Raw genomic sequence first — 23,793 nt, 5'->3', positions numbered from 1 at the left:
AAATCATACATCGAGTAAGGGATGATTTTCACGGAAAATTCTCGTGAGAAATAAAGGGAGGGGGGTGGTAATAAATGATACAGAGGAAGTGGGCAGCACCAGGAGGGAGGAGATAAACTTATAAGGGCATAAAGGGAAGGATCAAGGGGTCACATCGAGGGACAAGCCATTGGCAGGAAAACAAGGGGTAAACAGGGAGAAACCATGGTGAGGGGGAGCCGAGAACCAAACCATATCTTTAACTTATAAAAGGGATAACCAGCTTTACAACCAAACTCATATAAACATTTTAAAACACATGATGCCGCAAACATTCACTGTTTCAATCTTACTTTTTGCATAAGAAAGTGAATTGAAACTGCAATTTCAGTTTTGTTGCAGTTGTCTGAAAGACTGAATTTTTCTATGTGAGTTTCTGTTTTGGCTGGTTTTGTTGTGTTTTTCTTTGGTTTTGGGTGTTTGTTTGGTTTTGCTCTTTTTACAGAGCTTTCCAAGATGCTCTATGTTGTCAAAGATGTAGTAGCTTTTTGTAGTTTATTCCTACGTTATGAGAATGTGCTATCTTGGAGCTATTGCTAGTGTTTCCAATACAACTTTTTAAAAGGGTTGTTTTAATCCAGCCAGAGATAACCACGAATATGGCTGTAAACAGTAACAGCTTTTACGAAATGCTTAGGGGGTTGTTTTTTAAGACAAATGAAAGTATTTCCTCCTTCCCTCTTCCATGCAGGCTGTGTCCTTAGTTTTGAAAGGCCTGGAAGGTCTGTTAGGTTCATCTCCTGGTCATGCAGCTTTTTTCTGTTGTTGGGTCGGATAATGTATTTATGGGTTTTGCATTTTCTTTTGGATTTTTAGTGGTCTCCTTGGTGTCCTAGTCAAGCTGAGATTTCACAAAATATGATGTGATAATTTTTATTTGGGATAAAAGGTCTTGCTGAATTTATATATATTGCTGAAAAGTGTTAACCAGAGCTGTATAGTGGTTCAGGAAGATAAACAACTGTGATTTTCATGTTAGCAAAAGAGTGAAACACAGTAGCCTTCAACTAAAGGGTGGAGATTCTCCTGTGAACTGTTTGTGAACAGTTATGGCCCCATTCACATAGAAAATCACATTTCTCCTTGTACTTTCACATGTATGTAAAAGGCAAGTTGTATGGCCCAATTCTTTTTCACGTTCTTCCTTGTACTGTATTGAATTCTTTCTTTTTTTCTTTTCTCCACCCTTTGCTTTTGTCTGAAGTTTCTACTACACTTCCTTGTCTGAGACACCATGCAGAACTTTGGCTGGACAGTTCCTTGCACTTCAAAAAGCAGAGTTACAAACTCAGAGGAGAAAATATTGGTGGATTAGCACTTCCAAACAAGCTGCCTAAGACAAATCACTCGCCATGTCTTCATTCAAATTAAACTTGAGGGAGAAGGGAAGTGCCTTCACTCCCTGTTGTTTTGCATAATTATGGGATAAACAGAAATTCTGTTACAAAGCTCTTGGATTTATAATAAAAGACAGCAAAAAGAACACTATGGGAAGGACAGAAGCAGTCATTTGGAATCAATGGCTGTGGAAACAAGGACAGGGATGGCAGAAGGCCTTGGGTTTTGGTTTTGTTACAAGCTGCCCCCAAAGGCCGGAGTAACTGAGGTTCTTGTTAATTGGTCCCTTGGGGCAGATTAGAGGGAAAGAACACTGAATACCTGGTGTTTATATATATGCCCACATAGGATTTATTTTATGATGATTTGGTTGCAATGGAAATGAGGTATGTAGCCATTTTGGTTGTTATCTCTAGTAATATGACAATATAAAAATATAAAGAAACCACTTAAGGAAATATATAAGGAAAAGAGAGAAAAAGCAAGGATAGGAGTAGATTGCAGAGGTATCAGCACCATGGACCCAGTGATGAGATTTGATTGTTGCAATTCCAATGTCTGCTGGGCGAAGTGGAACTTGAAGTCTTGATCAGTCAGGGATGTGGGAAGGCCCCAAAATGCAGAGTTCAGTGGGTTAAAGGGTGTTCGGGTGGGAATGCCCAGGTACCTCCCTTGGAGAGGGTGAATTTAACACTCTCTGTTGCAAGGTCCCAGAAATGAGTCTGGGGGCACTTCGGGGGTCTTTGATGGTTTATGACCACATCTTTGACCAGTGTTTCTCACATAATGTTTTCTCACATTATTCCTTATCAGAAGGGATAAATACCTTCAGCCTACGTGTGAATATGCCAATACCTCCCCCTGGGTGGGGGGTGCTGTTTTGCACCTGAGCCAGTTGTGTAAGGGAGGACATTGGTGTGATAAAAAGCATTTTCCCACCCCCACAGGGTCTGTGCCTTATCGTCCTTGTCCCTTGTCTGGCTCAAGCCTCAGCTTGTTTTGTCGTGGTCGTGCTCCGGATGTGGGCGTACACCCTCTTCTGTCTTGGGCACATCAGAGGTTTCAACACCACACACAAAAACCCTCTCCTTCCCCCCTTCCATTGAGGGGTGCAAACCTGGGCCTCAGCAGTATTGCTTGTTTGAGTCAGTGACCTTTTAACATTTCTCGCCATTTGTCTGCAAGATTTAGGTGCAGAGAGGAGTGTGGGTGGTAACTGAAGATGAGATGTGGCCTGCCAGCAGTGCTTCGTGTGCAGCTGGGGCTTTAATGGGGAAGAAAGAAGTGTACAGTATCTCAGTTAGGAGAAGAGGAAGGGTTTGGAGGATAGGCAGTGTGGAAAGCTCTGGGCACCGGATGATTTTGCGGCTTGAGAGCAGCCCAAGCAAGCACCGGGTGTGTCCTGAGGAATGCGAGGTGGAGAGGGCTTTGCTGCAAGCAGGTGAGGCCAGTGTGGAGTGCAGGGAGGACTAGGGCAGGAAAACAAATCAGTCAGCAGCAGTTACAGTGAATAAACCTGCATTTAAGTCTTTGGTTCTTCTGCTGAACTGAAATACAGGAATCCTGTGTGCTGAAATTTTTCTCGTATTTAAAAGTAGCTGAGTGATAGAAATAGCAAGAGTTGTTAGGCTGCAGGTTGAACTCTACTTGAACTACAAGCTCTGCTGAGTGAGTCAAAGATGGACTATAGCAAAACCTGGGGCTAACAACCTGAACATTAACAGTTGTTAGACTAGACAATGTTAATGGCTTAAATATTACTTTAAAATTAATAGCTGGAGTGGACAGCCCATAAATAGTGGTACATGAACAGTAACAACCATATTTACAACATGGACCACGGAACCAACTGAAATTCCCCCGAAACAGCCTAGGAGGGTGTGAATATGACCACAGAGCACTGCTGGGTAGCAAAACAGTGAACCAATTGTTGTGGTTTGTGTTTGGTTTGTTCCGTTCCCCCCTCTCCTAGCTTGGCAAGTTGGTCTGGCTCAAACCCCCAGTTATGTCAATCACGGTTTTCCCCTCCTCATTTTCCCTCATTATCCCTTATTTGTCCTTGTACCCCCTCCCCAGGCCTTCTGCCAATCACCGGCACCCCGCCCCAAGTTCCAGAATCTTCCAGCTAGGGTGTCGAGTGATTGGCTGGTAGGCCTGGGCTCCTCCCCTGACCTATCCCCATTGATCCACACCACCCATCAGTCTTCAATGTATGCAAATTTTCGTTCTGTGATTGGTTTCTTGTGTACCCACCCCTTCCCTGTAAAACCTGGTCCCCGGAGGGGCCCGGGGCTCCTCCTCCGCTCGCCACCTTTGGGTGGCCACCCTGCACTTCCCCTACCCTGGATTAAACCAAGTTAATTCACCCAGCAGAGGAGGGCCGTCTCTTTTCTTCACTCCTGCGGCGTGGTTGCTTCAATATCGGTGACTGTTTCCTCTCACCCCACCCACGGTCGGCACATGCTTCTGGCTTCGTGCCAGGGGAGTGCCGGTGTAGCTGAAGGTGGCTGGATTCTCTAAATCCCTTCAGCCGGGCCCCCCTTAAAAACAGCCACAGCTTCAGTTGCTGGCGCCCACGTGGGGCCCCTCTGCATCGATTGCCTGCTCCTGGTCGGCCGGATTTGGGACCAGTAGAGCCTGGACTTACAATCTTCGCAAGGACCCTACGGATTTTGGACTCCGTCCTTTGGACGCAGCAGCACCCCGAGGTGAGCAGGCCCTCTGAGGCAGCGCTCCCCGGGGACCGGACGGGACCTCGAGCACCCCGAGCCGTCCGGCCGCAGGACCCGCTTCGCCGCGCTTTCCTTTGATAGCCCACCGGACACGTGAGTGTTTCGCCGCTCTCCCTGTCGTCCTCCCCAGTCCCCAGGGTGTTCTGCCGCCCTCCCTTGATTTTACAGGCAGGGGCCGGTGGGTGGTCACCTTTTAGTTTTCGTTTTCCCTTTTGCGTGGCAGATAGGGCTCGAAGTTCTTAGTAGTGGACATTTGACTTCGTGGGAAGTCTCTACTAGCTATGGGTGCTAAGCTGTCCACTGCCCAAAAGAGACTTATTATCCAAGTTGAGGGAATCCTTGTTGGGGGGGGAATTGTTTATGAAAAACCTGTTGTTGAAAAATTAATAAAATGGGTCTCTTCTGAGTTCCCGGAGGTTTCGCCTGACCTGATCAAAAATCCGGCCTTTTGGCGGAGGGTTAAAACTCGACTCTCGGAGTTGTTCAGGCCAGGCGACGCTTCCCTCATACAATTGGCCAGGCTTGTTGCCCAAATTAGAAAAATATTAAAAGAAGAAGGGAGCTCAGAACAGGCCACAGTTCGAGTTAAACGTTGCCCCAGTTCGGTTTCGCACCCCAGTTCGGTTTCCTCACCCTCTGTCCCGAATACCCCTTCCCGTACGCCCAAACTTAAAACCGGGATTCTGAAGGGGGCACCCCCCCAGACCAGCCAGGCGCAGGGCGTTCCATCATCCCCTGGCCCTCTCCAGAATACCCGGTCCCCCCGCCCCGAGAGTTCTGGCCAAACTCTCGGGGGCTCCTCGACTTGTCCTGCCTCCCCTGCTCCTGTCCCCAAACCCCAGAGTTATGTACCCCAGTTCGTTGAATCCCCAGTTTGCCCCGGGTCGCCTCTGGTTTCACAAGATGGCCGCGGCGTGGCCCAAAATGGAGGCGACCGCATGGTCGAGATGGCGGGAAAACCCCCATCCTCATCCCAGAATCCTTTTCTTCCAAGTTCCAACCCCTTCCTGCCTCTCGGCCACTCCCCTTTCCCCGCCCCTTCCCTCCCGACCTCCCCCCAGCTCCACCCTCTATCTGACCCCTCCCATCTCGTTTCCCCGCCTCCCTTTCCCATGATAGCTCCTCCCATCGTTCCTCCCACAATCCCGCCCCTTTCCCCGCCCACCGCTTGCCACTGTGCCCCGCCTCCTGCTCCCGCCTCCGGGGACGGCCCCTCGTCATCGGGCCGCCCAGTCTCCCGCCACGCCCCCTCCTCCCCTTCTTCCGGTTCCCACGCCCCTCCCTCCGGTTCCCACGGTTCGGGGCCCGGGGGGGGGGGGGGCCAAAGGCCGGGAACCGGAGCCGGCCACTGTACCATCGGCGGCTCCGGTTGTTTACCAGCCAGAAGCGGGTGGGGGAGTGCGTCGCCAATGGGTCCCATTAAGTCATTCACAAATTAAGGAGCTGGTCAAAGCCCAAAAGGAGTACGGCCGGGAGAGTGAATACTTCCGGGGAGTTTTGGAAGCAACACTCTCCGAAGCAGAGATCACCCCCTTCGATGTCCGGCGGCTTTTCACTTGCCTGCTGAATCCATCCGAGCGGGTAATGTGGGAAGCCGTCTGGAGGAGGGGGGTGACTGAAGCCCTCCCAAGCCTGTGGAGTCAACCCCAATCGGGAGTTGATTTCACAGGTCGCCCTTTGGCCATCGACCAGCTCCTGGGGACCGGGGACTGGGAAGATGGGTACTCCCAGGCGAGTACCCTTCCCCGGGAGGCTCTTAAAGCGTCGGCAGCTGCCGCAGAAAAAGCCTTTTTGTTGCTGCCGGGGGGCGCGCCCCCAACTGCCTTTTCTAGAATCTCTCAGGGTCCAGACGAGGCCTTCCTTGACTTCGTGGAGAAGTTGAGGAAGGCCATTGAACATCAGGTGTCGGACGAAGGAGCTAGAAGCACCATCTTGCGGGAGGTGGCGTCCTCAAATGCCAACCAGGCATGCAGGGATGCCATCCTCAGCCTGCCCCTCCACCCGGCACCGCAGATGGCTGATATGTTGGAAGTGTGCGCGCGTAAGGTCCCGCTACTGACCACCAGGGACAGCGAAAAGAGGAGGATTCAACCTCCCCGGGTCGCCGCGGCAGAAGAGCCCTCCACCGAGCAGGGTGTTGCAGCAGCTGTTTCGTCGAAGTCCTCCGCACCCTGCCATTTGTGTGGGAGGACTGGACATTGGATGCCGGACTGCCCCCTACGGGCAGAATTTTACAAATTTAAAAGGGAGCAGGGACAGTTGGGGGCCAACCCCCCAAAAAACCAAAATCGGAGCGCAGTGCCCCCCTGCGCGCTGACAAAAATCAGGCGGGCCATTTATCATCATCGCGTAGGGGGAAGGGAGATCAGGGACCGCCGCCAACTAAATGTGACCAATACTTACCGGACTTGACTTCTGTTTTACCAATTCAAACAAGACCTGTACTAACGGCCGCTTCTGCTTTTGCACCCTATAGGTTGCGGCTCTCGGAGGCTCTCCACCTAAGGACCTCCGACTTTCAACTCGTTGCTGTCGACCCGGAGTGCCCAGGTAACTGGGGACGGATTCGCTGCAAGTATGTTGTGGTCGGTGATACTAAGCACACACCACCGACGGTGAACATTATCCCGGGCCTCTTACCATCGGACCCGGGGGTGTTCGCCGTCGGCCTGCACTGTGTCCAGCCCCCCATCTTTTTGCCTAAAGGGCAGATTGTAGCTCAGGCAATCCCAGTGCCTGAAATAACCTGGGATTTATATCAAACATCAGAAAACACCACGCCGACCATCGCATGGGCCCAGGTTTTGGGGCACGAAAGACCTTGCCTCGATTGTTATATTACAAAAGGGGGGGAAGGCAAACAGCTAAAAGGCCTTTTGGACACTGGGGCGGATGTCACGGTCATTCCTTCTCGGGAGTGGCCGTCGCATTGGGAGTTGCAAACCGCGCCTGGACACGTCCGTGGTGTTGGGGGTTTACAATTGGCCAGACAATCTAAGAGCATCGTGCAAATTACGGGGCCTGATGGGCAATTGGCTTCTATACGCCCATTCGTTTTAGATTATACGGAGCCCCTGTGGGGGAGAGACCTCCTAGCCCAGTGGGGAGCCCGAATTGACCTTCCAGCGGCTCCCCAGGTTTTTCGGGCGGCGGTCACTGATGAGCGCCCTACCTGGAAGCTCAATTGGAAATCAGATAAGCCAGTCCAGGTAGTGCAGTGGCCGCTTAATAAACAGAAATTGGCGGCGCTCAAGGAGCTCGTTGAGGAGCAACTACTTAAGGGCAATATCGTGGAGACCACGTCACCGTGGAATTCTCCCGTGTTTGTCATCAAAAAGCCCAATAAGGACAAGTGGCGGCTTCTCCACGACCTCCGCCAAATCAACAACATTATAGAAGATATGGGGCCTCTCCAACCAGGGATGCCCTCCCCAACGATGCTCCCACAAAATTGGGAATTGGCTGTGATTGATATAAAGGATTGCTTTTTTCAAATTCCCCTCCACCCGGACGATGCCCCGCGTTTTGCGTTCACGGTTCCTTCCATCAACCGTGAGTCCCCAAGCAAGCGCTACCATTGGCGGGTCCTTCCACAAGGCCTAAAGTGCAGCCCAGTGATCTGCCAATGGTACGTCGCTTCCTTGCTGTCCCCAATACGTGCAGTGGTAAACGATGCCATCATTTACCATTACATGGATGACATCCTGGTGTGTGCCCCGACCGCTGACATACTTGGCCACGCCCTTGACCTGACAGTCGATGCGCTGGTTGCTGCAGGGTTCGAGCTCCAACAGGAAAAAATTCAAAGGGTGCCGCCTTGGAAGTATCTGGGCCTGGAAATTACTAAGAGGACCATTGTTCCTCAGAAATTGGCTATTGTAACAACTATCAAAACCTTGGCGGATGTTCACCAGCTGTGTGGATCTTTGAATTGGGTAAGACCTTGGCTGGGCATACCAACAGAAGACCTGGCCCCCCTTTTCAATTTATTGAAAGGGGGAGAGGAGCTAAGTTCTCCCAGGACCCTTACCCCAGAGGCGAGGATTGCACTAGAGAAAATCCAGAGACTCATTTCGGCTAGGCAGGCCCACCGCTGTCATCCGGGCCTGCCATTTAAATTCATTATTTGCGGCAAACTGCCACACCTCCACGGGGTGATTTTTCAGTGGGACAACGCCACCAAAGGCAGGGACCGGGGCTCGAGTGACCCCCTCTTAATCATTGAGTGGGTGTTCCTCAGCCACCATCGGTCCAAGAGAATGACACAGCCCGCTGAACTGGTGGCAGAGTTGATCCGGAAAGCTAGGCTGAGGATCAGAGAGCTGGCAGGCGTTGATCTTGCGTGCATATACATTCCTCTTAAATTAAATTCGGGCCACCTAAAACAAAAGGTAATTGACAGCCTCCTGCAAACAAATGCAGCTTTGCAGTTTGCTCTAGATAGCTACTCCGGCCAAATTAGTGTTGATCGGCCGGCCCATAAATTATTCAATCAGGAGTTCGTATTATCTATAAAATCGATCCAGAGCAGAACTCCTCTAAAGGCAATGACCATTTTTACTGATGCGTCTGGAAGATCCCACAAGTCAGTCATGACTTGGAGGAATCCCCAAACTCGGGAGTGGGAGTCCGATGTCACCGAGGTTGAAGGTTCACCTCAAATTGCCGAGTTGGACGCAGTCGTCAGAGCCTTTGAGAGGTTCCCTGGACCTTTCAATTTAGTTACGGATTCAGCCTATGTAGCGGGTGTAGTGTCCAGAGCTGAAAATGCTGTGCTGCAGGAGGTGTCAAACCCAAAATTGTACGACTTGCTCTCCAAATTGGTTCAATTGGTCTCCCACCGAGAGCAACCCTTTTATGTCATGCACGTGAGATCACACACCGATTTGCCGGGGTTCATAGCGGAGGGCAACCGGCGTGCCGATGCCCTTGCCGCCCCTGTTCAAGTGGCCCCGCTCCCTGATCTCTTCAGTCAAGCCAAGATCAGCCACCAGTTGTTCCATCAGAATGCGCCTGGCCTGGTTCGGCAGTTCCATCTGACGCGCGAACAGGCCAAGGCCATTGTGGCTACATGTCCTCACTGCCAGTCCCACCAGCTCCCTTCTGTCCCTCTCGGAGCTAACCCCCGTGGTTTGTCCAGCTGCGAGGTGTGGCAGATGGACGTAACCCATTATCCATCATTCGGCCGCTTTAAGTTTGTACGTGTCTCTGTGGACACTTTCTCTGGTGCTGTCTTTGCCTCTGCCCACACAGGTGAGAGGGCTGCGGATTGCAGGAAGCATATGCTTCAGGCATTCGCGGTCCTGGGCATCCCTAAGGTAATCAAAACAGATAACGGCCCAGCTTACAAATCCAAGGAACTGCGGAGCTTCCTACAGCAATGGGGAATAGAACACAAGACCGGCATCCCCTATTCCCCGACAGGCCAAGCCGTGGTGGAGAGGACCCACCAGAGCCTTAAAAGGATTTTGGAGCAACAGCATTCGGCAGTGAAGGTGGAGTCCCCTCACATCCGTCTCGCACGGGCGTTGTATACTATCAACTTTCTAAATTGCTCCTTTGAAAATCTCAACCCGCCCATAGTGCGACACTTCGGGAAGCACGAGGAGCTGCGACCTAGGGCCAGGCCCCCGGTCCTCATTAAGGATCCGGAGACCTGGAAAACGGAGGGGCCATTTGATCTCGTGACCTGGGGTAGGGGTTACGCTTGCGTGTCCACTCCCTCAGGTCCGAGATGGATTCCATCAAAGTGGGTCAAGCCCTTCCGCCCTAAGCGGGGTGCAAGACCAGAACCGGTCCCACAGGTAGCAGAGGCGTGCTGGCGGCGGAAACGGAGGAACTGGTGGGTGAGCCACCATTGACCACGGTCCTGACCCCCCCCTCTCGAGCCAGACCTTCTTAATTTATATTTCTGTTTCTTTTTAGTTGATCTCCCGCCTGCATGGACCCGATGACCATCATTACCCTCCTGACAGTCCCCCTTATCGAGGCTGGGGACTGTCAGGATGGGCCGGGTCCATAGTTCGGTCCGTCTTATATTTTGTTTTAGTTATATTCGCAATTGTCATCGCCTGCTCCCTAATGTGGGGATTGGTTAAGAGACTTCTGCTGAATGCCTCAGCGGCCAACATAAACCATCTGGAGCTTTCAGATGTCGAGGAGGACCCTGCCTCGACTTCAGACTCTGAAAGCGTGAGCGGTGGAAGCCTGGACTTTAAAACAGCACAAGAGACAACTGCCGCCTGATTATAAGGGACCGTTTGTTTTCTCCCTTCCTTTTCTTTTTAAACAAAAAAGGGGGAGATGTTGTGGTTTGTGTTTGGTTTGTTCCGTTCCCCCCTCTCCTAGCTTGGCAAGTTGGTCTGGCTCAAACCCCCAGTTATGTCAATCACGGTTTTCCCCTCCTCATTTTCCCTCATTATCCCTTATTTGTCCTTGTACCCCCTCCCCAGGCCTTCTGCCAATCACTGGCACCCCGCCCCAAGTTCCAGAATCTTCCAGCTAGGGTGTCGAGTGATTGGCTGGTAGGCCTGGGCTCCTCCCCTGACCTATCCCCATTGATCCACACCACCCATCAGTCTTCAATGTATGCAAATTTTCGTTCTGTGATTGGTTTCTTGTGTACCCACCCCTTCCCTGTAAAACCTGGTCCCCGGAGGGGCCCGGGGCTCCTCCTCCGCTCGCCACCTTTGGGTGGCCACCCTGCACTTCCCCTACCCTGGATTAAACCAAGTTAATTCACCCAGCAGAGGAGGGCCGTCTCTTTTCTTCACTCCTGCGGCGTGGTTGCTTCAATATCGGTGACTGTTTCCTCTCACCCCACCCACGGTCGGCACATGCTTCTGGCTTCGTGCCAGGGGAGTGCCGGTGTAGCTGAAGGTGGCTGGATTCTCTAAATCCCTTCAGCCGGGCCCCCCTTAAAAACAGCCACAGCTTCACCAATGATGACTGACAAGATTCCAGACCATAAAATCACTATTGATCTGGACTGGTGGGTAGTTTAGATTGCCCAGGGATTTCTGTTTGTGGTCCCTTTTTTGAGGCACCAGCTTAAGCTACCACTAGGTAACTGATTTATGCCATTAAACTTGTCTAATGGAGTTGAGAGCCTGGTGTCCACAATTTAACACTGTTGCTGTAATATGTGGGAAGAACACACATATTTTGTCCTATGTCAAACTGAGTTGAGATAAGCTGGAGGCAGCCAGTCTTTGACAAGTAGTTTCTCTGCTGTCTTTGGTAAGCCAAACCCAGTTTTGTGCACCCACAGATTCTGATTACAGGTTACTTTTCGCCGAGTTACAGTATCTTCAAATATCAGTGCTTGCCAGTATCCTGATTTAAGAAGTATCAGTGCATTATAAACAGCTTTTTGTATTTCTGTAGGTGCTAACAATGCAAATGCTGTGTCAGAAAATGAAAAATTGATGGTTACAATCTTACAGATTCAAAATGAGATCCAGATTAATTTCATTTTTTGAAGTTTGTCATCTTCATATTCTGCACACACTCCTGATAAAAATAACCACAGTGGGTTCTTCTGGCCTAAACTTCGAATATGGTTACTGAATCTTTGGGGACACAGTCATGTATGGATACTTGTATATGTTAATTTAGTTTCTGGAGTAAGTAGGTTTTGCCTTTGTTATCACTGTTACTCAGGCAACAACTATGTAACTTTGCCTTGGAAGGCACAGAAAGACAACTAAACTTGGACACCACCTCTGCTGTTCTTGCAACAATGTGAACAATTGTGCTCACATCAATACTTTGTTTGAACTTCCAGACACTTCCAAAGCAGGCACTCAGTATAGCCTTAAAGTCATTAGCAAGCTGTGTGGAGGAAGATGAAGATACCAAATTCAGAGATTGTGATGCGTTTTGTTGCTCAAAGTGCACCTTGTTCAGCCAACCTGCCCATTTTTAGAAGTGATGTTCTTCAGTGAAGAATGCCCTGGCGTTCTCATGTCCCACTTGTTTTTGCCAGAGAAAAAACCTCTGATTTCAAGCTAGTAATTACCTGGTAGGTGGCAGTAGGCTGCTCGCTGTTGGAAGCTGGGTGAGATAGATGCTAGCTTGAGTTAGCAGCTCAGAGTGATGGTGGACATGGGGAGGTTGTTAAATGACATCATGTCATCACAATGTGCTGGTGAGGTCTCACCTGGGATCCTGGGTGCAGATGAGGTCAGTCCCATTCAGGACAGCTTTAGTTTAAGGTGGAAAGGTGGTTAAGATTTACCAGGATTATAAAGAAAACAGTTGGAGTGAGGAAACGGACACGTTTAACTTCATTAGCCAAGCAGAGCAAAGGCTAGAAGGTGAAGACAGATGATGCTTTTTCTGATTTATCAGAAATAAGAGCTGCTGGCACTAAAGAAAATCTGTAGAAGTAATTTGTAGTATTTTAATTATGTAACATTCACTGAATGGGCATTTATTTATTGTTCTTTTATAAAGATAAAATTATGTTTTCTCTTCAGAAACCAGTTGATTACAGAGTTCTTCAAGCCAGTTTTAAGTCCAGGTAAATATGTTTTTTTCTAAGTGGAAGATATTTATATGAATTATAATTATGTTAGCATCCAGACTGATAATCCAATTTCATTCTGTAGTGGAGCAGCAACATAATGAGTATAGTTTACCAAATGTGTCAAAATGACCACATTTAAATTTTTCAAATAATGTAACTGAAAATATCAATTTCCTGTTTTAATTAATTTCTTCAAATAGTGATGTAATTATTATTTAAAGTTCTGTCTCATGCTTATGGCAGATTGTTTATAACAAGTGAAGTTGCATCATAGGTCATGTGATTCTTTGCATGGCAGTAGCAAAACTGGATGATTAAGTTAGTTAATTTTGGATTATATGTGAGAGAGAGAAAATATCAAGTAATACACTCTAATAGGGTTTGTTGTTTTGTTTTTGGTTAGTTTTTTTTCCCAATATAGTTTTTGTGAGTAATTGGTCTTTTTTCTCCTACACCATGTCCATAAAGACAGAACTGTGCTGTCCTCACCAGACAAAGGAAATGTAAAAGATGAAGGAATGGGACTGTCTGTCTTATGCACTGAAGGTTTTGAAAGGAGTTCATCTTCTCCAAAGAAGGTCAGAAGAAAAAGATGCCAGACCAAACACCAAATGAGTCCTGTGGTAGGTGTCTTTTGGAAAAGAATTGAGGAAAAGGGACAGTGTGAGCATGTCAGAGAATGGCAGAGTGTGCAGGGCCCTGGGTTTGTTGTAGGCAAAAGTTGTGATTCAGAAACTCCTTGTTGCTGCAGGGTCTCAGGGGCATTCCTTGACCAAAAAGGAAAAGACTGCCTAGCCAGAGCAGGGAAAAATGAGAAGTGCCTGGGTGAAAGGAGAGCACTATTGTCTTATGGAAATAGTTGGGAAGAGAAGAATGACTCTATGGATCTCACAGACTCTGACAAATGGGTTTCACCTGCAGAAGCTGATATATATTGAAAAGCCTGGGCTGGAAAAATGCCACTGTGAGCACCACATCTCTGTGCTCAAGCCAGATTTCCCCACTGCCCTGCTCTCCTGCATTTAGGTTGTCACTGGAAGCTCTCTGCAGAGAAAGGGAATGGGAGAAACAGAAATTGAAACAATCTAAGCCATATCCTGTAAAAGCATTATAAGGAACAAATGTTTTGTATCAGATGTTTTTAAAGGAGTTATTAAAGGTGGAAATCACTGACCCATTGTGCATATGAATTTTTAAATTTTTAGATTTTTAAAATTTTACACGGCAAGATCAGATTCTTGGTGCTGCCTTTTTCAAATGTAACACCAGTTTATGTTCTTTTCCTATTCCTTTTTAAGTTTTAGGTCATACTTGGGTAAGCTGGTTCTTAATAATTTTACAATCAATGAAAAATCCTGTTTTAAAAGCAGGGTAAATATTCTGGGCTAGATGCAAGCATGGAAATGCAATAGAAATTGTAACTTGAAATTGTATTTTGTAGCAAAAGATGCCTTTATCTTAAATGCCTTATCTTGTGTGTTCTTTCAATGTAGCTTAGGGAGCAGACTGGCAAACTTCTGCTATTTAGAAGTTGCAGTTAAGAGCAGTTCAGATTTATACATTTAAGCCACAGTATTTAGATAGAGATGGGAGTGGTCCTATTACAAATGTAGTTTTTAATTACAGGTCACTTTACAGGTCCTTAATCTGAAGGAAAAAATATATAATTTGGGTTCTGGAGAGATCTTTGCATCTGTGTTTTAAATTTGTCTTGAAAATAGGTCCATTAACATATTTCTGGGGGTGTGTGGAACTAAGTCTTTGCTAGGTTCAACGTTGGTTTTTAAAAGTATACAAGTAATTTTTTTATCTCCCTCTATCTTTATTTTTAGGGATGTCCTGTAAGGAAAAAAATGCCTTTTGGTTCAAGGGAGATTGCCTCAGGTATGTGCATTGCTGTTAATATAGAATTAATTAATTGAATTCATCACTTCATGTCTATTTTTAATGGCTTTTTTTCCTTGAAAGTGTTTTCTATTTTCTTTTACTAAAACAATAATTGCTACTGAATAGCCAATATTATTTCTAATATATGGCTAGTTTGAAGCGTTTTAAAAGTAATTTAGGATTTTAGTGTAAAACACATTGATTGTAACTTAATTAGAATTTGTGATATTTCATTGTCTTAAAACCTTGATCCCAGATTTTTTTATGGTTTCTCTTGTGTTTTGGATAATCCACATTTTCTGTGGTGGTTAATAAATTGTGCCTTTTAGCTTAATCCAGAAAGGATATTCTTGTTGACCCAGCCACTAAGTTTAAGCTGTTTGGTTTTTTTTTTTTGTTTTTTGACCTTTTTAAGCACATAATTTTGTTCAATGGATGGTAGAATGGAATCTAAAAAGCTTGAGGTAGGTCAGTAGGAAGATAAACTTCAAAAATATAAAAAAAATGAGGGTGGAAACTCATTAGACTCTTTACTGCTCTAGTCCTAGTTGACGTAAAAACAGAAGTCAGTTTTTAAAATGGAGAGCTGTTACATGTTTGTTTTTTAAGACAATTACTGTTACTATTTTGATTTTTTAAAACATGATAATGATGTTTTATCTTTTTTCTCCGACGCTTCATAGATGACCCATCTCAAGCAAGGCTAACTCAGATTTTAGAACATGAGCCATCTTCTCCACAGGCATTTAGAACATCATCTGAGATGGCCTCTGGGGCACCAAAGAGCCCAGCTGTTCCTTCTCACTTCCTTAAGGCATCCTTTGGGCTATCCAAACCAAGAGACTCTCCTGGGAAGAGAAAACACTCTGCCATGAGTGTGGATGTAGATGGTTCAGATGAATCTGAAGTGGACGACCCTGCTTTTAGTAGATCACCAAAATGCAAAAATTGGAGGTGTGGTTTTGTAAAAAATATCTTTTTAAAGTCTCCTCATGATGATGTTCTGCAGCTCAAGGAGCCTGCTACCCTGTCTGGACATGATTTGGCTCTTTCAGAGGATTTCCTCAACTCAAGCAATGAAAAGGAGAAAAGTAATTACTCCACTGTAGGTTTATCATCTTCTTATTCTGCACACAGTGCTAAAAATAACCACATTTCTGTTGTGGATACCAAAGAGAATCAATTGCAGCTGGCTAACTCATGCTTTTTCTTGGAAAAGTCACTTCCCTTTTCTCAGGAAAAAAGTACTGTGTTGCCTTCTCCCCACCACTTCACACAAACAAAAATCATGAAGTCCCCTCTCCAGGTTGCTGGCTTACCTCAGGTATTGGATGTTAGGAAAGAACAAGATAAAAGACCAGAAAGACATGAATGGAATAAAGGACACAGTATTCAACCCAGCAACAGTTTTTCAAATATAGTCCCTGAGATTTCTGAAAATACTCCTGATTGCTGTAGAATGGAAATCTCTGCCAAACTTGGACTGTCCCCAGAGACTGGCAAAAGTGTTCCCCCTTCATTGCCTTTGGAAGAGTCTTTTGTGGACAGCTGCCATGAGTCTTCACAACCCTCAGGAGAAGTGGAAGATAAAAGGAACCTTACACACAAGTCCAAGCTGAGCAGAAAATGGCAAAGCAGCTCTGAGAGTGAGGATGACGTTTTGGAATGCATTCTAGATGATGATGAAGAAGAAGAAGAAGAAGCATTAATGCCACTGCACAAAATGCTTAATTCAAGTCTCAAACCACAGGCAAGAACCCTGGAGGACTCCTTTGACAGTGTTTCTCAGGACACTCTAACTCCATTACGGAAGCTTCATGTAAGTTGACTAAAAACCAGAAAAACACATTCTTTCAAGTATTCTTTTATAGATGTTATGTGCAAGAAAAGTAGAGATTTTAGCACAGTGCAGGGCCCAGTGGGTGCTAAGTTATTACCCCATATTTCAAATTTTAGGAGAATGAAATTTTATATAGTAGGGATATACCACCAAAACACAGACAGAGGCCCAGGTGGATGGAGACATCTCATACTCAAAAATAAAATTGCTCCAACCTCACCTGTTCATCTGGCACATACAGACAGCAGCTTGTTTAGGTGTGCCACAGAACTAATTTCTACTATTTAGCTCAGTTTTATAAACAAATAACAAGCTACTTGAGCAGCTAAGATGTCCAGTAGTCTTCTAGTACCTGTTCAGTCAGGATGTGTGTGACTGGTTGTTAATGGTTACTTTACATTAATTTTAGTCAAAAATGTACCAACACTCAGCCACCTCTTGCTGATTCTCACTATGCCATTAAAGCCATAGCAGAGTATAATGAGATAGCAGATAATCAGCTCTATGTTGTGTTTTTATACGATTTTCTCCCTTATTCATAATGCATGATAATTCAGAATTATTTGCCTGCAAAGCTGCTTACTTGGCTTAAGGGTCCTGTACTGCTGTGCAGTTACAGTGTAGTTGGAGCAGGGATGTGCTTGTTACTGTGCTTGTCCTGGGAATGCCTGAAAGATGGTTTCTGCAGCCAAATTGATTTAGCTCTATCCCTTCTGCTTGTTTTTAGGAGTTTTGTTTTTGCTCTTTCCCCCCCAAAGTTAGGAGGCTACATTTAGAAAATGCGTGCAGTCTAATGGTTTTGTTTTCCTAGTCAGGTAAGATTTTGATGAGCTGAAGTTAACTGGACGAAATTGATACAGACATTTAGAGATCTGTGTGCTAGACTCCAGTCATATATCCTTGCCACAGTCTGTGATTGTCAGAGATCTGAGTGTGAGTAAGTGTGGTGTTTTCTTTGAGGTTGTATTTCATGGAAATTGGAAGTATTTTAGGATTTCAAAAAGCTGAATGAATTCTGATCACAGGGGATAGATGACGTCTTTAAATCCCTGTGTACAGGATATTATGGTGATGTATTGGTGTTTTTAAAATTAGCTCATTTGTTCAATAAGAGCTTGTCAAATAGGTACTGATTTTGAAGTTTTATTGTAAAATGATGTTTTAATAGGGAAGGTCCTGCAGTGGGTCTAAGTGTGGCATTCCTGACAGTTGGTACAGGTTGGGAATGGCTGTATTTAAACAAAGATATTTCGTACTGAGCCTGGCTGGGTTGGAATTAATGTTCTTTATAACAGCTGTATGGTGCTGTGTGTTTCAGGCAAAACCAGTGTTGATAACAGATCAGTCTTCTACCTGTTGTGGAGCTCTACTTGCACAGCATCAAGGCTTTGTCCTCTTCCCATGCTGCCCCCATAGAGCAGACAAAAAGCTGGGAGGGAACAGAGCCTGGAAAACAGACTCTGGATGACCAAAGGGATGTATTCCATGCCACATAATGTCATGCTCAGCAATCAAAAAACCAACGGGGGGATTTGGTCTGGCGTGTAGCTTGGTATCCCTCTGTTGTCAGACGTGCTGAGTGACTGCCTTTGAATAGCTTTTTCTTTTCTTGCTTATGCCCTTTCCCTTACTAAACTGTTGTTAACCCATTAATTCTCTTGTCTTTGCTTTTCTTGCTTTTCTTTTCACTGCCCTGCACCACTGGCTGGGGAAATGGCCAAGCTGTGTTGTGGTGCTTAGCTGCTGGCTGGGGTCAGCCCATCACTAGTTTCTAGAGTGGAAAACAAACAGCAGAATACCTGTATAAATTCTCTCTTCTGCCTTCCCTTCTCCTCATGCTTTTCAATCTCTGATAGGTTTATTTGTTGACTGAGTTACTGTCTCCATGGGCAGATGTTGAGCAGCCATAATTATTTAATCTGTTTTTATGATTCTGTAATCAAGAGTGTTAGAGATCAGACTTGTGTGGTTTCATATGTATTTCACAATCTCAGCACACATGACTACCTGATTAATGGTTAAGCCTGATAAACACATGCAGCAAATGCTTGTGGGACATGTGTGTGACCACAACATTTGGCTGGCCTGTTCCTGATAAAATTAATGGCCAAGTAAGACAGAACAGTTTAGAGCAGTCCTAACATTTCTATGACCATGATTTTTGTGTATATCCACATTCTTCTCTTGTAAGAAAGGATGTATGTGTACATTGGAATAAAGGTTTGATTCCCTGTTTGTTCAACAGTTTACTTGGCAGATATTGACCAAATATAAAATAAGCTAAGAAGTCTTGCAGATATCCCACACAAAGACGTGCTGCTTGTTACATTTAAGAGATGACTGAATACCAGGGTGGTGTCAAAAGAGCTGTGCTCGTCCAAAGAATGGAATCGTGGCCATAAAAGTTTTCAAATCTGTTGTCTGCTACAAGCTGAATGAAAGACTGGCTACTGAAAAACAAGCCGCTAGCAACATTTATTAAAACTTTTTGTGTGTTCTGTTTATTAGTGCCTTAATTTGGTTTTATATTGGGATTTTGATTGGAAATTTTCTTTTGTTTGATTTATTTAGAGATCATTTAGCAAACACTGGAATTTTGCCCTCTAGGGACTCTGAAAATAAAAGAACTAAGTAATTTTTGGAGGTTCTTGTCTCATGCACAAGAATGGGGGTTCCCAGGGTCTCAGTGGATGATAATAATAGTAGAGTTGTGAGGTAAAAGGCTTCTGATGGTAATGCTCATGTAAAATTGTCAAGGGACTGAGAAACTTAAACTGATAATCATCCCGTTTTGCAGGGTCTCCTTTAGGTTTATATCTGCATGTAAAATATCATTAAAATTAGAAGAGGTTTCTATTTTGATTATTGTCTAATAATGAATTCATGGCTTATGGTATTTTTTAAATGTCTTGCTATTTTATTTACAGCTTTCTAAGACTCCTGTTATAAGCAAGGTGTCCTATGTGAACAGCTTAGATCATCTCTTCGAGGAGGATGAAGGAGATAGAAGGTTTGTTTCTTAAAGCTGGTTTGAAAAATGTGGGATGGTGTTGTAGAAGCTTGGATTTGCCTTGTCTCCCCAGAACTGATGGAGTTTGATTAGCAGCAGGCTAAGCTTTGCCTGCTGATGCCACCAACATACAACTGAATGACAGGAACCTACAAGTGTTGTTTAAATGGTAAAAGCTGAATGACAGGCTCCCTTCAAGCAACAAGGAATGATTTGTGCTACATGTGTTTATCCCTGAAGAGCCAGGCTAAATTTACTGATGCCTTCGTTTTAGGTCAGTGAGCCAGCTAGCAGCTGCTGGTCAGGCATGAAATAGAAATATTTATGTAGACTTACTGTAGTAGTTTTTTCAAAGGCATTTGCAGCTCAGTATTGGTTGCCAAATTTTGCAGGCTATGGATGTCTTGAGTAGTTACACAGGTCAGTGAACAGAACTAATGAGTATTCTTACAAGAGATCTTTTGGGTAGGAAGGGAAATGTGGTTTGTGTTAATGGCAAGTGGTGGTGATGAGTATATGTGTTTAACTGCTTATGTGATTAACTGTTTTGATTAAAGAATTTGACCCTGGTAACTATGGGCTTACTGCCAATGGAGTAGCAGATACTCCTGTAACTAATAGTGTTTAACAAATAAAATACTTGTTTGGTGCTTAGAAAAAAAGTAAACATTCAGCCACAAGATCGAAAGTTTTGTGTAATTACAAAAACTTTATCAGAGGTTGGTTGAGTATTTGTGTCTGACAGGCCAGTGATTGATTGTGCTGTTGGAAATTCATTAGGTTTTGGGAAAAAAATACTTTGTGTCTTGGAATAGCAAGATGCTTGGGTTTTACACAGATGCAATGCCTCACATGGTTTTGCTGTGTGTAAATGGCTACTGATTCCAGGGTTCACATTCAGAGCTTGGGTTTTGTTGATTGTGCTGTAAATATTAAATGGTGATGGTATGCTCTGCTGCTGCTATTATTTCAGGTTAGAGGAAATAGTGAAACGTTTACAGGAAGACATAGAAAGAGAGGACAATGCTTCAGATGGAGAAAAAGAGGACAATGCCAATGGAGATGATCTCCTGGAAGAGCACAGGTCCTTGCAACTCCAAAACCAATGAAATATTGATCTCTGCTTTTCTAGCCTTTTTATCCCTAACCTCTCTCTGTTTCCAACAATTGTTAATATGTTTAATGAGAACCATTTTAAAATCTTTTGGGGTTGGGTGGATTTCCTTGGGTGCAACTGTATTTTGACAATTCAACTTTCACATAAGACTGATGTGTTCATAATCTGCAAATAACTTTCTCAAGCGGGAAATAGCTTCTCAGTGTTTGAGTTGATAAAAGCAATTTTGAATTTTACAGGGCCTTTATGAAGAGATTTTCAGTAGCAACTTATGTCATACCTGACAAACACCCTGGAGAAGATTTATTTGATTTATCAGCTGCTGGGAAAATCTTCACTCAACATAACCTTGACTTGAGGAATTTTCACTTTGTCCCTCAAAATCGTATAGAATATCTGCTTGTGAAGTAAGAATATGCTCTTTACTTTGCTGTGTTTACTTGTACAATTTTCTTGTTATTTTTAGTAGTTTTAATGTACTGTTTAATCTTTGCATGCAAATGAGCTCTGCCTTACTAAATAGGCAAGACTGGTTCCCTTTCCCTGGAATTTTCCTTTCTGAGTTAGCTTTACAGAATAGTAAATTGTAATTTGAAGCTTCCTTCTTTTCTCCTCTGGAATTCTTGAAAAACCTCTTAAATGAGACATGAGGAAAACCAGCTGTTCTGGCCTCTTCCATATTTCTCCCACACTGGGCTATTGTTGATAACCTTACCAGTTTGTGGGAGACAAAAGCAGAAGTGAAATATTATAATGAACACAAGCTTAACCATGTGCAGACTGAAAGACCTTTGTGGTTACCTGTTTGTGACCTTCTAGTGTTACATTATGTCTGCTGAAAGACTTTTGGTGCTTCCATGCTGGATGGGCCTGGCACTTGGGGCTCCCTCTGATGAGGATTGCAGAGGGTCAGGATCTCTCACATCTGTTAGATTCAGTCACTGAGCCACTGGTGTGTCTCTGTGTACATAAACAACTGCTCTGTAACCCACAGGCATTTCTGCTCTATATTTATGGGGCTGTCGCACTACAAATAGCTGGACAAATACTTGCCTAATGCCACAAGTGAAAATCCTGAAAATTTCTGGGTATTTCATTTGGTATTTTATTCCAAACATGCATTGGAGGAACTGAGAGAGTTCAATTACTCTTCAAGGATTTTTATGTACATGAATATGTGTGGTTGTGGGTGTGAAGAGGTGGAGAGTGACTTCTCATCTCTTGAGGGAATGGTGGTTGTGATACACTCCTTTGGCTTCAGGCCTTTCTGTTAATGTTTTGAAGATCACAAGGGTATGAGCTTCAAAAGCATCTTGTAAATCAGTGACTAGAGGAATGAGGATTACACTGATCATCCCTTGCAGAAGGCAATTATGATTTAATTGCTTATGCATTCAGCCAAGTTGGCAGGGCTGGCACAGACTGGCTGCCCAGTTGGCACATGGAGGTCTTACCAGTCAGGCAGGTAGAGGGTATATGTGGGAGTTAGGACACAGATCTCTCGACAGAGTTACCTGGTTTAGTAGACAGAGAGAACAGAGGAGACTAAAGAAGGGTGTGGGGGAAACAGGATATCTTTAGTTCAGCTGCTTATGACATCCCTAACTTTCTAAAGAAGGATAATAGAATATCCTGAGTTGGAAGGGACCCACAAGGATCATCAAGTCCAACTCTTAAGGCAGTGGTCCATATGGGATTTGAACCCATGAGGTTGGTGTTACCAGCACCGTGCTCTGACCAGCTGAACTCACCCTGGTGACTAAAGCTCCAGTGATTCAGTAATAGCAATGGCACACTTTCTGTTATCCCAACAGCTACTGTTTGCACCCCACAAATTTGCACAGTGAGATTAGGCTGTGGGATTTTAATTGCATTGGTTTGCTCTCCAGACCCTTTATTTAAAAGGGCATTTTAAAAATTTTGGAAACAATATTTTTTCTCTCTTATTCTGAAATTGTTGGTAAAGGTCATTGGACAGTTAAAAATCTTATTTAATAGTCTCATTGAGTATAGCAGGCTGTCTGTGTAGTCAGGCACAGTGGTTCACAGTACGGTAGTGTAAATCAATGTTTGTTTGAAACTATTATTCCCTAATAATGCAGATGTTTCCAGACTGTATAGTATGGCTTTATAAAGAGAAAGATAGATAGTTGTTCTAAAGGACATTTGTAAAGTTGATTGCTATTAAAAATCAAGGCTTGATTACTATGACATTTTATATAAGTAATAGCATAAGAATAACACCTCTATTGCATATTCAGATCTTTCTTTGCTGTTGATGATGATCTGAGGGATGAGGAAGTTCTTATGTTTTTGTGAAAGTGATGATGCAACCACTAATCAATTTTTATCCTCTTTACTTGCCCCCATTTTTCTCTTACAGTTCTAGTATAACACAGCAGCTTTTTTTAGTTGTTAATGGCATTCTAAGTTCTGCTTACCATGATACACCTTGTCCCATAGCAATTCTGAAGTGGCTGTTCCAGGTAAGTCTGTGCTATTCATGTAGTTATCATAACTCTGTGCATGTGTAATATTTTTCCTGGAAGCCAGTTGAAGAACTTTGTGAATCTGTTCCATTAACAACTTTTAAATCAGATATTATTTTCTCTCCTGGGTTCTGATTTGTTCTCCCATCTGAAGTACTTTGATTGTCACTAGGGGTGTAACAATTGAGAGCCTTTTCTCCACACTCTGAGTGAATGCAAAGCTGCATGTCCATGTTCATATATGCTTCTGCATTGAAAAAGGACACAGTAAGTGAGGAAAGGTGCTGTGGGCCACATCATAAGCAAATGCTAATCTTATTTCCTTTCACTCTTAGAAAAACAATACATGCTGCAGTATGCAAAAGTGCAGAGGTACCATTTTCTACATATATAATCTTCTAAATCACCAGTGATACCAGCATTGTCAGATAATTTTCATTTGGAAAAGGTACCTTATGGCTCAGGAAGAAGCCTGGAGTCATTCTCAAAGGAAATGTGGTGACTCTCTCCTTTCAAGATATCTGTGTCAGTCTCTGAATCACCAGGAATTTACACAGGGCTGTTAGTCACAAAAATGCCTCCCTGCAGTCTCCATTCTGTTATTAATTGCCACATTCTAACTGCACCTGAAACAAAAAAAGAAATCTGGACCACCTGGGAAGTTGCAGCTTCAGTCTGTTGACTGACTTTCTACATTGGCCAAAAGCAAAACATTTTGCTTTTCCATGTCCTTCCCTCCAGCCAGTTAAAAATTGCTTTCCTCCTTTCTGTGAGCTCTGGTGTTCCACTAATAAGGAAGAAGTGTGAGCCA

At 44.6% G+C, this 23,793-nt stretch overlaps 1 protein-coding gene and 1 long non-coding RNA gene across 3 annotated transcripts in view; both read left to right on the top strand.

Moving 5' to 3' along the window:
- SLF2 (SMC5-SMC6 complex localization factor 2) overlaps positions 1-23,793 on the top strand; it is a 37,953-nt gene that overhangs the window by 1,364 nt on the left and 12,796 nt on the right. The window contains exons 2-9 of one of the 2 annotated variants that reach the window (XM_036385484.2): positions 12,590-12,633; positions 13,108-13,262; positions 14,472-14,523; positions 15,210-16,345; positions 19,294-19,376; positions 20,350-20,460; positions 20,733-20,900; positions 22,877-22,979. In XM_036385484.2, coding sequence (XP_036241377.1) covers positions 12,590-12,633; positions 13,108-13,262; positions 14,472-14,523; positions 15,210-16,345; positions 19,294-19,376; positions 20,350-20,460; positions 20,733-20,900; positions 22,877-22,979 — 1,852 coding nt within the window. Of the gene's footprint in view, positions 1-10,352; positions 12,634-13,107; positions 13,263-14,471; positions 14,524-15,209; positions 16,346-19,293; positions 19,377-20,349; positions 20,461-20,732; positions 20,901-22,876; positions 22,980-23,793 lie in introns of those variants that run through there. The other variant, XM_054515553.1, reaches the window with a different exon arrangement.
- Positions 5,679-10,360, top strand: LOC129046740 (uncharacterized). The gene is made up of 3 exons (XR_008508501.1): positions 5,679-5,690; positions 6,586-6,659; positions 10,035-10,360. It is a non-coding gene; the product is annotated as an uncharacterized LOC129046740 (long non-coding RNA).

The sequence above is a fragment of the Molothrus ater genome, chromosome 8 (assembly GCF_012460135.2).
Source record: "Molothrus ater isolate BHLD 08-10-18 breed brown headed cowbird chromosome 8, BPBGC_Mater_1.1, whole genome shotgun sequence".
In the NCBI taxonomy this organism is placed as follows: domain Eukaryota; kingdom Metazoa; phylum Chordata; class Aves; order Passeriformes; family Icteridae; genus Molothrus; species Molothrus ater.
Note: the sequence above shows the minus strand (reverse complement) of the source record. Positions and strands in the feature narration are given on the sequence as shown.